General features: G+C 31.7%; 1 protein-coding gene across 1 annotated transcript in view; it reads left to right on the top strand.

The window, feature by feature from the left end:
* The window catches only part of TppII (Tripeptidyl-peptidase II), a 313,141-nt gene that overhangs the window by 211,723 nt on the left and 88,225 nt on the right, over positions 1 to 13,193 (top strand). The window contains exons 20-21 of the mRNA XM_085809472.1: positions 3,327 to 3,427; positions 7,854 to 7,950. Of these exons, the coding sequence (XP_085665598.1) occupies positions 3,327 to 3,427; positions 7,854 to 7,950 (198 nt within the window). The remainder of the gene's footprint in view (positions 1 to 3,326; positions 3,428 to 7,853; positions 7,951 to 13,193) is intronic.

Raw genomic sequence — 13,193 nt, 5'->3', positions numbered from 1 at the left:
ATTGAGTGATCAACTTGCATACTATCACTATCAAAACAGGTCTGTAATCGCAATTGAACATTTACACACGGTTCATGAGGAATAGCAGTAAACTCTTCAGCAATCACATTCTTCATGTCCTGTAAGGTGTTCATATTAAGAGAATAAAATTTATCTTTTTCAATTTTTTCCAACTGTGGGTCCTCTTAAAACTTGGTTAGCCGCTCTTCAGCAAAATGCTGGTAGCAATCAAGATCATCTTCATACATTTTTAGGATGAATCACATATTATATGGTTTCAATTACATTGCTTTGACCATTCACTGTTGTGGATGTAACCTTTCCTTGATCTCATTTGTGTTAACAGTTTTCAGTCTCCTTGCACATGGAATATCTAGTATGGTGTCATTTGCATAGAAGAGTCATTGCAATATATCACCTGTGCTATGTGTTACAAGTTAGACACATCAAAAAATGCATTTTTGCTAAACGTCATGGCAATTCAAACTGTGGTCTACTACCTATGAGCCTTTTGAATTATTGTATTGCTGCTGATACAAAGTGACTTTGATTAAAGTGAATGTTTAAATATTGTCTTTTCTGCTCACCTTGTAGTATTTTATTGTGTTGTGGCGTAATTTTTGTTTGAGTGCAGTACTAAGAACAGTGAACTCAAATGTTCATTTTTGGCATATTGTACTCTTTTATTAAAAAAAAAAAAAAAAGGTTAGTCTGACTACTTTTAAAATTTATGCTATGCATGGAAAAAGTGCTTTTCTGATGACACAATTCAAACATGGTTTAAGAATTTAAAGCATGGAAATTTCAACCTCGAAGATGATGTCCTACTGTGGACAATCTGTTAAAAGGAGGACCAAGATTTCTTATAAGAAAAGTAAACATGGTGGTATTAAAAAGAATCTGTCGCTGAAGCCATATAGTTCAGGAACTATCAAACAAAATCAATTTTCCAAAATTGATTTTGTTTGATAGTTTACAGTGCATGATCATTTGAAGAGGATTGGGTATGCAAGCTGCGATGATATATTGGTACTCTTTGCTTTAAGAGAGCAGAATGTGGTCACTCAAGTTTTAGCATGTGATTTTTCACTCAAAAATGTAAAGAAGAACGTTTTTTGAAATTGCTCATTACTGGAAGATACGCCCATGCAGTATAATAATGTTACAAGAAAAACCTTGAGTGACCCCAAGAAGTAATTCTTTGCATGTAATAGTACTACTAGCAGTTGTATATAATGAATTGTTGCAAGGAAATTAGATAATGAGTTTCAAAAAATAGTGTTTCCAAGTGATAGCTGTAAACACAGTGTGCCCAGAACTAACCAGTCTTTCAGGTGCTTTCTTCCAGCATGATGTTCAGCCCCACATTTTGAAGAATGTCAGACAAAAATTTATTGAGTATGGCTGATGTGTTTTGTGTCACCTGCCATATTCACTAGATCTTGCCGTTTTAGATTTTCATCTCTTAAGGGCACTTTAGAATTCTCTGAATGGCCTAGACTTTATTTCTTTGGAGATTGTCAAACAGCTTGTTAGAAACTTGTTTATGAATAAACATAATGACTTTTTAAAAAAGGAATTTTGCAGCTGTCTTAGAGGTGACAAAAAGTCATAGAATAAAATGTGATTCAATGACAGTTTCTTATGCTTTTGTACTGATTCATATGTATTTATCATTAAAAAAGATGTTTCCAAATGACCTGATATATTTCCATTATTCATTTCATGCTTGATGAATGAACAATCTGATGCATCCTTCCTCTCAAAACCTGATTGGTTCTGAACAGTATCACAGTTTTTAATGCTTCATTTCTGTGTTTATTGCTCCTTTGATCTCCTCATTATGGTGGATAATTAAAAAATATCAATGTTCAAATAATATCTAACTGTCAGAGATGTAGTCTGAATACTTTGTGCAAGATGTAGCCACTGTGTGTCTGATTGCTGTATGTCACTAATATCGGAAGGAATAAGTTACACAGTTTATAATAAATTGAAACCATGGAACAGAATCACAGCAATGATATCCACAAGTATAAAAATTGCCAAGTTATGCTTATTGATAAATTTTAGTATGTGTTGCGTTCTAACATAAAAGAATCAGTGTGCGATACACTGCAGTAACAACTTAAACTTAAGTTAATATAAAGTCCAAGATCTGAAATCTTTGTGACTTGGAACAATTCTGGATTTCAGAAATTTCTGAATTTTAAATAGTAAGTTTAAACAATAAGCTGACATATAAAGATATTTTTATTATTTCTTTAAGAAAGAGGTATTTTGCATAAAGAAGAATTTTTTCTGTATCAGCAGAATGAAAATTAAAAAGCGACTTAAGCTGAATTGGAAATATTTTCTGAATTTAAAACCATATTACAGGTATCCACTGTTCTGTTACTTAACTGATGATAGAGGCATTGTCCCCACAATCATCTTCATTTAGCATTTTCTTATTATTCCAATAATCAGAAAGTTTTGCTTTTGCTTTTGATATCCAAAAGTCATCAGATTCGTGACTTCATCATGAAATTTGGTAGCTGGCTGAGCATTTAAAAAAAATATTGATGGATACAGCTTCTCTTGATTTTGCAATGTCCTGCACAACAGGTTTTATAATATTAAAGTATTTCTAGTATTCTTGGATGGTCTTACTATTGTATCGTTTTTTTAAAAGCTACTTTATATATCTGGAGCTCAGTGCAGGCAAAATTCTAATATCCATTGGCTGAATGATGAATGTTTAATTTCAGGGAAAGAATAAAACAGATACAACTGTGTTAGTTGAATAAATTCCTTCAAATCTAATTCTTTCTTCCTTCTCCACTATTATACCAACAAAAGACAACCAATGTGAGAAGCATCTCACTCGAAATAAATATATCTTGAGATTTATTTGTTTAGGTCAGATGAAAATATGCTATTTTTGCAGAACCACTTGAGAACCGAAAGTGTTTTCATGGGTAGTTTCAGTACAACCTCAGTCAATGTATTGTCATTGGCCCTTAGGTCATGCTTGAAACTGAAATGCAGAAAACTCAGTTATTTGGAAGAAAATTACTTTTATGGCAGATGTACTTTTCGTAAGTATTCTCTATTTTTAGACATTGTTAGGGGGAAATTTTTTTTTTTTTAACTGGTAGTTAGTCTGCAGGCCCAGGTATTATATTTTATTGAATATTTGGTGTCCAAATTTTAGACTTCATACTTTAAAAGTTTTTTTAGTGTATGTAAAACAGGATGCTTTTTTTTCCTTCAAATTTTCTATTTTATCATATTCCATACCATCAAGTATATACTATTCTTATGTATACTGTTGTATTTTATAGCATGCAGCTGATGGTATCCATCGAGTTGAAATAACTTCTTCTCTCATACATGAAGAATTATTACCAGTAGCTTCTTTAAAATCACATGTTCTGGTTCTCAGGTAATTTTAATCTTTTAATTAAAGTATATATAACATTTCATGAATCAATCTGCAAAGTTTGGCTGTATGTTTTTCTACACTTAGTTCATATGATGATTTTTCTATGCGTGCATATGCTCATGAACTTGCATAATCTCTTTTTGTAGCTAGGGAAAAAAAAATAAATAAATAAAGCAGATTTATCAATAATATACGAAGTTAACCTATTCACATACTGTAAACTTAGAGGTTAAAAGAAAATCTCTTTATTTTTACTGCAAAAACATCAAAATCCTTTCATTTGTGCATATAATGTAGGAAACCCATTGAATGGATTGTGTCTATGCCTTAAAATTTGTTTATGTTTTAAGCATTTATAAAATTAAATTCTATTCAGTTATTCATTGCAGCATGTGTCATCTTTAAATGCTTGACTTGAAATTTGTCAGTGGATTAGTAACAGTTTTATGCACTTGCAATACATTAAAATTGTCTGTATTTTATTTTTTGGAGTTCATCGCTGTTTTTAATAACTTTTATTTATTTATGATAGTTTGCATTGTTGATTACCACCAAGCGTATTAGGGCTTCCTTCCTGAGGAGAAGGAGGCCTTTGTGGTAGACTTTCTAAGGGAAACTGGTTTGTATCCATGTAAACCATGGGGAACATAAAAACGTCCATGCAGCCGACAAGTTTGCCAGACTTTTAACACAAGTCAAATTACTAGTATTTAGCAGGTTTTAACACTTGCCAACCATATTATGATAAATATTATGAATACTAAGAGATTTGACTCATTTGAAAAACTGCAAAATTTTGTATTCAGTTTCTTACTTTTTGTTTTTAAGCAAATTCTGAGAAAAGGTTTAAATTAAAATGTAGGAAAAACAAAATTGTAAATGCAGTTCCCTAATTTATGGTGCTACTGTCTTTAAAATAAGTATTTATAATTCTGTGTGAAAATGGTACTATAACAGTTCATTGAAGTTTATTAAGTTGAATGGAATTTTCTTGGTAGCCTAAATATCAATGGTCTAACTTCTAGTAAAGGGATTTCGCACTGTTTATTCTCGATTTACTGTGACATAATTTACTGATGGAACGTTTTCTTTATTTGAAGCAAATCATTGAAATTCTGGGAAATTGTTACAGGAACCATTTGACCAAACATAGAACATTGTGAACTGAAGAATAAAAAGTATCTGGCAATGATTTGTGAGCTTTTGTGAGAAAATAGTGCATTCATAGTGTAATGAGAAGACAAAACTCTGTAAATGCCTCAAAATATACTGTTGTATTCATCAAAAGAATGCAAATGATGCTTTAGAATCAAGACTTGATCAAACAGTTAATATGTGGAGCCTGAGTGTTCAATTCAAGAAGAAAATCTTGTTTGTGGTGTAAATATTCAGTCATCTTGATTATATGTGCTGTTAATTGTAAACTGATTTTGTATAGTTTTTGTATGCATAAAAGTAACCAGTGATAAAGTATGAGTATATATTGAGTGGACAAATATACTTGTAGTGTGAAAATGTCAATCACAAGCAGTAAGAAATGAATAAAGAAACCTTGATATTTTGCTACACCCACCAGCAATTGAGTCGTAAAGTTGTTGAAAAATAATAGTTAGATCTTTGTTAGATTCCAGATAAATGAGGTGGCGCCTACATGGGCATTTTTGTGGTTTTCCTCAGGTGTAGCATAGATATCAGCTGGTTCCCCATAGTAAGCTCTCCTCAAAACCATTGTTCCTGTTAGGCAAATAGCCATCGCATAATCATATAAACAAAACCTTAATTTTCATCTAGCGTTAACTTTCTGAACAGCGTGACAGACTTTATCCGATCATGAGATTTTTTGGTCACTTGATATATATTAGCTTGTAATAAACTATTTTGCTTTCTTACTTCTTTTAATAATGTAAATGAGATCTTAATGAATGTAAGTTTATGAAAATAGAGACTAAAATAAGTAAATATACAAATTTAGCTAATAATTGCTGTTTAAATGCAGGTCTTCATGATAGATCCCAAAACTCACATCACTAGAGGGTTAATTTTCTGTGCAGTGAGAGAAGTTAATGAAACTCAAAATTTATGCTTTGTATAAACTGCAAAACTATTGGTGGAAACTCGAGCATTGAGCTAGCTGAGAAGTGTAAAATGTCATTCTCATTAATTAAAGACCTAGGAAAGCATAACATGTTGGAGAATTAGGTGTGTTCTTTTGCATATTTTCAAGATGTTTTTGAAAAGCAAGATTAGAATTGCAGATGAATTAAATTTTTACACAGCCAAGTGATAAATAAATGCTTTTTTTTTTTTTTATTTTTCCTTAAAAATTCCTGTATTTATGTATTTATGAAATAAAAGCATTATCAAATAAAATTTTGCTATGTGTAAATACTGCTCAGAAGTTGCACATTTTCTTAAAATTTAAAAAAAAAAAAAGTGCTCTTTATTGATCATTTTATGTTGCATCAATGTGCAGAGCTATGCTAGCAATATAAAAGTCATATTCAAACCTTAATTAGATCTCAAAATTGCCCCTTCTGAATTATTTTTTTTATCTCATTTCATACTTTATTACATTATTTTAAATATTTCCTGCTTCATTTTTTTACCCACCTTTATTTTTATCTCAGCTTTGCCAGTGCATTTGATAGTGAATAGTTTTAGAGAACATATGCATACTCACACAGGAGAAAACCTCATGGATGTGATTTTTGTGAGAAGTCATTCATAGAAAAGCAGGACTTATTTCATTTAGTATTTTTCCTTGAAGTTACCAGCCACCTCAATGATTTAAATTTGAAACTCTGGGGCCAGAATAAATTGTTTCCTATCATGCCATTTGGTACTAGGGTAGCATTCAAAATGAAATTTTAACTATTCATGTTCCACTTACAGAATGTCAATTTCTTTATATAGAGGAACATAGTGAATCTCTTGAACATAATGAGAACTTTAGAGAATATACTAAGAAGATCAGATTATTGATCATTTAACTCTTGCTTTGGAATTTTGCTAAAGGAGACTGCATATTTGTATTTCTAAGTCCTTTTCACTTACTGAGGTAGAAATCTTGATGCTTTGTCGATGATTCTGGTAAGTAGTTAGAATCGTGATGATTTCCTGAAACAAACAAGTGGATCTTATTGATCTTAAAGCCAATTGTTTAACCCTCTGAGTGGCCTGGGTTTTTGGATCTGCTCATGAAGAACTGTATTGAAGCCACTTTTAATAGTTAAATTTGTATAATTTGTTATTTTAATCTCTGTTGTAGTAAACTTCCATTCATTAAAATAATATTTACATCATTAAAGAAAGTAAGAAAGCAAAATATTTTAAATTATAAACTAATATATACTGAGAGACAAACAAATCTCATAACTGTATGAAGGCTAGCCTTCATACAGTCATGAGGGTTTATGCGAAATTTAGTGGTCACTCCCATATCTTCCTATATAATTAACTTCTGATATTTGTTGCCATTTAAACATTTTGCTGAAGTGAGAAAAGTTGCTGAAGAGTTTTATCTGTTGTTTTGGAGCAATAAATCGTAGCATTTTCATTAATGGAAATCATTAAAAGTAAATTAGTTATGACTGACAATCAAATGTGGAAAACACTTTGAGGCTTTCTGTAAATGATTTAATGCCAAACATTACAATCTTAATGAAAGTAAAGCAGTTTCAAAATTCTCATTAAAGTAACTAGAAGAAGGTGGTCTCATTACATGCAGTATAAACTGCTTCATTTTCATTCCACTATTAGTATTATAAGGTATTTCTCCCACCTACTTGGCATGCTTTGGTGGTGTAGTGGTTCTGCACGCTGGGCCGGGATTCCAGAGGTCCGTGGTTCAATTCCGGCGAAAGCGTTGCTCATTTTTCATCTTGCATGCTTCCAAATCATTTAATGTCTACAGTAGCTCCCGAACTAAAAGGGTGTTGGATGAGTATTCTCCACACCCAGAATTTGGCAATTGGGTCCCCTAAAAAACCCAGTCGCCCTTTAAAAGAGGGAGTATATAAGGTTATTTCTCCCACCTTCTTGGCATGCCTTTGTGGTGTAGTGGTTCTGCATGCTGGGCCGGTATTCCAGAGGTCCGTGGTTCCATTCCCAGTGAAGGTGTTGCTCATTTTTCATCTTGCCTGCTTTCAAAATACCTAATGTCTGTACAGTATAATTACGTATTTGAATGGTTCAATCCATCATGTAGCTGAAATATAGTAAACATATGTTGTTAATGCTGAGTGCTTGTAATTATGAATAAGTATTTCTCCTTATTAAAATAATCAAATTTATTTTTTGATTGGGTATTGGAAGAAAGATTTTTATTTCAGATTTCTGTTCTTAAATTGGAATCTGAAGAATTATAATTTTGTTTATTATATATTTTTGTCAAAGTTTAAAACAAATAATCTATTTTTATTATTAGGCCTTCTGAATACCGAATTAATCCCTTAAAAGCAAGAGATGTTATTCCAAAGGGACGTCAAGTTTATGAAATACAACTTACTTATTTATTTAATATTGTAAGTATTAATTTTTTTAAACAAGATGGTGCTTTGCCTAATAAACACTAGTATCTCATCTAGTAAGCATTGTACATATGGCATCTCATATAATGAAGACCATTCTGGCATTGAATTTTAGGAATTATTGGAATGAGTTTTATTTGTTTCCAAGCTTGTGCTAGAATTGTCAGACATCATAGAAAAAAGTTCAGATAGCATTAATAACTCTTTGAATTTTCTGTCATTGTTGAAAAAGCTAAGAATTTATACTAATGTATAAAAATTTTTTATACATTTATATATATAAATATTTTTATTATTTATATATCTTTATATATATTTTATTATTATATATATTTTGACTATCTCAGATTTTTAAATTCATTTTAATCTGAGTCTTGCCATTCTCCCACTGAAGGCCACTTCCTTTTCTTCCATTGACTCCCCATTCAGCTATCTTTGATTTTCCATAATGTCCATCTTTGATTTTTTAAGGGGTCTAGGTTTCGAGAAGTTGTCTAAAATAGTTTCATTTTTTTTTTTTTCAGGATAGTTCTGAAGAAAAATGGATAAAGTAATGCATGCCATCATAATTAAATATATTTGCTTCTCTGTTCATTTTACCTCCATTGGAATGCCAGTGGTTAGCTGCAACTTGGATGCTTCCCATTTCTCCAGGAAATCCTTGACTGTTGTAGAATAGCCTTCTTAAGTTCTCCTTCTTCCTGTCATATGAAATTTCTATCTGTAGCTGTTCCTGCTAAAAGGAGGTTTGCAATTCTTCAACTATTAACAAATCTTATTATTCTTTTAAAAGCTTATCCAAATCCTGGTCCATTATTGTGGAAGCAATCTTTGCCATTACACTGTCATGATAACCATGGATGTGGGCAGGCCAGTCTCCAGCAAGCTGAACTGAGGCTTTTCCGAGTTACCTCAAAATATGTTAACACATCAGTGCCTTGTGTATTATGCCTTCTGAACCTTCGACAATATTGAATTATTCCTACCAGAATTCTCTTCTTTTTATGTCTGTTGAAAATTGAAAAACTTCAAAACCTCTTCTGAAGTGTGTTGTGTAGAATTTCTTGAAATTATCAATTACCTGTCTGTGTTCGCTGAAGCAAGAAATTGTGATGGGGCATTGGTGCTTCAAACACCAATCTTTCTAGATATCTCTTAGGGAAAGGAGACAAAATCACTCCAAAAATTTATTGAGTAACCCGAACTTATTTGTTCTTTCTCCACAAGAAAGGTAGGCTTGATTTAATAACATTATGCTTTTTTAAAGCTTTAGAGTTTTGAGAATGATAAACTAATAGTAATTTTAGGTTCAGATCTCTATTTGCATCAGCTGCAAAGAGGAGTATTAGTCTCTTGTGGTTGAGATATGAATGCAAACATTTTATCATTCTTGTTCTGCAGATTCTCATGCTTATCTTTTCCTGAACATCAGCTTTGTTACAATTAAAAGAGTTATTGCTGGCAGTATTCTTTCCGAAGAAATTTCTAGGTCTTTTGAGCAAATTTTTAAACCACTAGCATAGCAGCCCTAGCAACTTTCCTGTGTATTGATAATGTGAATGCCATTCCTTGTCTCAAACCAAAACTTGCCATACCAACTTTTAGACTATCATCTATCTACTTTTGAAGCGTGTAAGCTTCTTTTCAGAATGTATGATTTAAATTCTTCATAAATGACCTAATTTCCTTAAAAATTGCTTTCTATATAGCTTGATATTTGTTTTCATTTGCCCTTCATCAATTCAAAATAACAAGAATTTTTTTCATTTTTCTGTAACTGGTGTTGTTCACATTTTGTGAACAACTTTTTGCTTTCTTATTTTCTGTTAATACTGTGCTGGCTAAAATTGTTCCTATGGCTGACTTGTTTACTTCTTACACAGATACTATATCTGCAGTTGTAGCTTCTAAAAGCTTCATTTTCACTAATGCAGTTTGTGTGCATTGCTTTGTTGGGGGAATTGTATTCTTAATCTACAACCATTCCTGTTATTGTCGTGAATCTGCATTTATGTAAGTTTGGAGATCATCTGCATTTACTGTCTCCAGATATCCCTGTATTTAACTTAGATTATTTAACAGGGTATTCTTTAGATATTTGTGTTAAACCTTTCTCTAACTTTTATCCTGCTTGTGAATTGTGAAATTAGTGGTAAAGCAGGTTAGAAAATTTTAGATTTGTAAGCTTTTAATGGACATTATTAATCTCTGTGGGCATTTAAAAGCTTATTTGTAAAGTTACTTTAAAAATTTTCTCTGTGTTTCTGGTAGTTTTAAATATTTGTGAATATATAATTGAAACATTCTATCAATGTGAAACAAACAAAATGTCTATCATTTCAGTAGTTTAAGACTTGTTGGTACTTTAAAAATATATAGGAGTTGCAACAAGAACATAATAACTCCACAGAATTTGCTGTGCTTTTGAGTATGTTCAGTTGTCTGGATCATTGTATATTAAAAAAATAAGCTATATTTAACTTGCAGACGACAACCTAATTTTCATATAAGTTAGAATATCTAACAGAAAATTTTAGCATATAGTACTTCAGAATTATACCATAATTTTGAGTTTTCCTATGTCATAGTTAGGTATATCATTAGAAGTTTCGTTTGATGTATTTTGAAATTCATAATTCCTTTCTTTTGCATAAAAATATTTTTTTGTAATGTTCTGTAAGACATTGTTCGTAATAATTTTTCACTGATGTTTTTGTGGTGATTTAAAAAAAACCCTTATCTATAATATAAATAAAAGATTCCAACATCATTGCACATATGATGGGCAGTTAGAAATTTTTTAGAATTTTGTACTAACTCTTTATCCTCACACAAATACTCAATTTACTATTTTATTAGCACTATATTTATTTACTAACAGAATTCATAACAGGCAGTGTATGTGGTGATCAGTTAGTGCAATATTGAAGTTCGAGCAAAGGGCAAACACCAAGTTCATCCAGATCAGGGAAATCTGCTTCAGAGACATTGCAAACAATTTTCAGTGAAGATTGTCTGAGGAAAACAGCCCTTTACGAGTGTTTTTTGAAGATTTCGGAGTGGATAGGAATCATTGGAAGACAAGAGCTGCAGTGGAAGACCTTCAACCTTCAGAAACGGAAGGTATGGTCAAGCAAGTAAAACAGTTAACCCTATCAGACCGAAGAATGACCATTGACGAATCAGCACAGGAAGTGGGGATCTTTCATGGAGCCATTTATGCAATCCTGTCAGATGATTTAAAGATGGAACATGTCAGTGCAATGTCCCGTGGCTGCTGAACCTGTTCTCATAGTCATCATAACCAACATGATGGCTGAACTTTGGAAGTTAAGTTACCACAGCAGGATTTTCATCTTTGCTTCCAGCAATGGCAGGAGTGGTGGAGCAAGTGCGTGCATTCTGAAGGAGCCTATTTGCAGTCATTTAACTAAATATGTGCCTATATTGTGGTTATAAAGAGTTACAACAAAATTACAGCAACTTCTTGACTGCCTCATGTATATGTACTTTCATATAACAGTAAAAGAAAAGCAGATAATATGCTTTAAATTTCTGTTATAAGTATAAAAATGTTAATAAATTCTTACAGGTAAAATTAAAATAGATTACTAAAACTATAAACATAAGTGAATTATTAGACAATAGCATACATCAGTGGGAACACAGAATAGAAGAAGTTGTGAATAAAAGATAGAAAAAAATTAGCTTGGAATCTGAACTCATGACCCTAACCTCTACCCACACTATTAATTTTTTCTCCATGCTACTGACACATAACATACAAGATATTTAAATTTGGTTTGCTTAGATGACTAAATAAATAAATTTTAAAACGAAAGGTTTTAGTCTCTTGTTTTAAATGGGTCATCACCTAAAAAAATTAATTAAAATTTTTTATTGTTCATTTTTAGTCCATATTGAAGTTGGTTTAAGAATTCTTAAAAAAAATTATTTATAAACGTGTGCAAACTAAAAAGTTACTTTGTTTAATGAAATAAAAGTATATAAAAAGCTATTGAATTAAATTTCTAAAACATGAATTTTTTGCCTGCTGCAAAAAAATCTGCTAATGGTAGACTAGTTTAAGATGGTGAGAAGGTACTCCCTCCTCCTTTAAAAGTGAAAGTAAATGCAGAACTGCAACTGAAAAACACTTGTCAGGCCGAATTTTGCTAATTCATGAATGTGAATTTTGATTTTTATGTCGGTATTTTTTAACTCTGATCACTTTCTATATGAGCTAACATTTTAAATACAGTTGCCTTTTTTTAAAATATATTCAATTGACTACTGCCTTCTTCAATACACAAACCTCTTGATATAAATTTTGTATTTCTGAATTTCTAGAACAGGTAATTTTTAGAAATGTATCCATTCCTTGAAGCATATTTTTGTTGCCATTATTTCTTGTTGATATCTGTTCCCTAATATCTGATATCCTTTTTCACCACATCATTCCTATGCTTCCACATGTATACAGATAGAAGTTAAACACAGTTCTACCTTCTATGGTCCATCTTCTTTCACCGCATCACAGATGTCAATCAAAATTTATTCATTTGCTCATTGGGAAACCACATATGGAATGCATTCAACTTCACTAATGGAAATGGGGATTAAATCTTTCATTTGCTGTAATTTCTGGCTTTATTTCAGTAATAAGTGCTTTTCTTTAGTTATCATTAAGTCTTCATAAGTGCTTTATGACAGCCCCCTCAGAACTTGAAAAGGCATTGTAATATAGATTTCAAATGTGAAGCACAACTAACAGACTTTTCTGTACCCCTTTATGAGCACTTTGGTTCATGTGTTAGATTTCAAAACTCTGATAATAGTATGTGCTTCAAACTTGTTTCAAGTACATTTGTTTGTTAATTGTGGTTTTGGCAGGTAAGATTTTTTTTCCCCAGTTGAGTAGGAGGGAGCAGTATTTATGTAATAGTTCCTTTTGTAATGTTGCCACTTTTGTTTTTCATTCAATGAAGCAACTGATGTGTTAATACATCGTATTGGGGTGAATATATTTGAAGTCTGAAAAACCTAATTGGCTAGAGTTAAGACTGGGAACTCTCACTAATCTAGTTTAACTGTCATAGTAGTCATTTTCAAGTGGATTTGATGTAGGCCACTTATCTTCAGCCAGTGCCAACAAGTGTGCACCTCCTTACTATTTGGATTCTATTAATTTTCTAACAGAACACCTTTTTCTGAGGAGAGTAAATTCTTTTAGGGAG

Source organism: Stegodyphus dumicola, chromosome X2 (genome assembly GCF_044657685.1).
Source record: "Stegodyphus dumicola isolate Sdum_Otavi_A_Nest chromosome X2, ASM4465768v1".
Lineage (NCBI taxonomy): Eukaryota > Metazoa > Arthropoda > Arachnida > Araneae > Eresidae > Stegodyphus > Stegodyphus dumicola.
The sequence above is the reverse complement of the archived record's forward strand: the minus strand, read 5'-3'. Positions and strand labels throughout refer to the sequence as shown.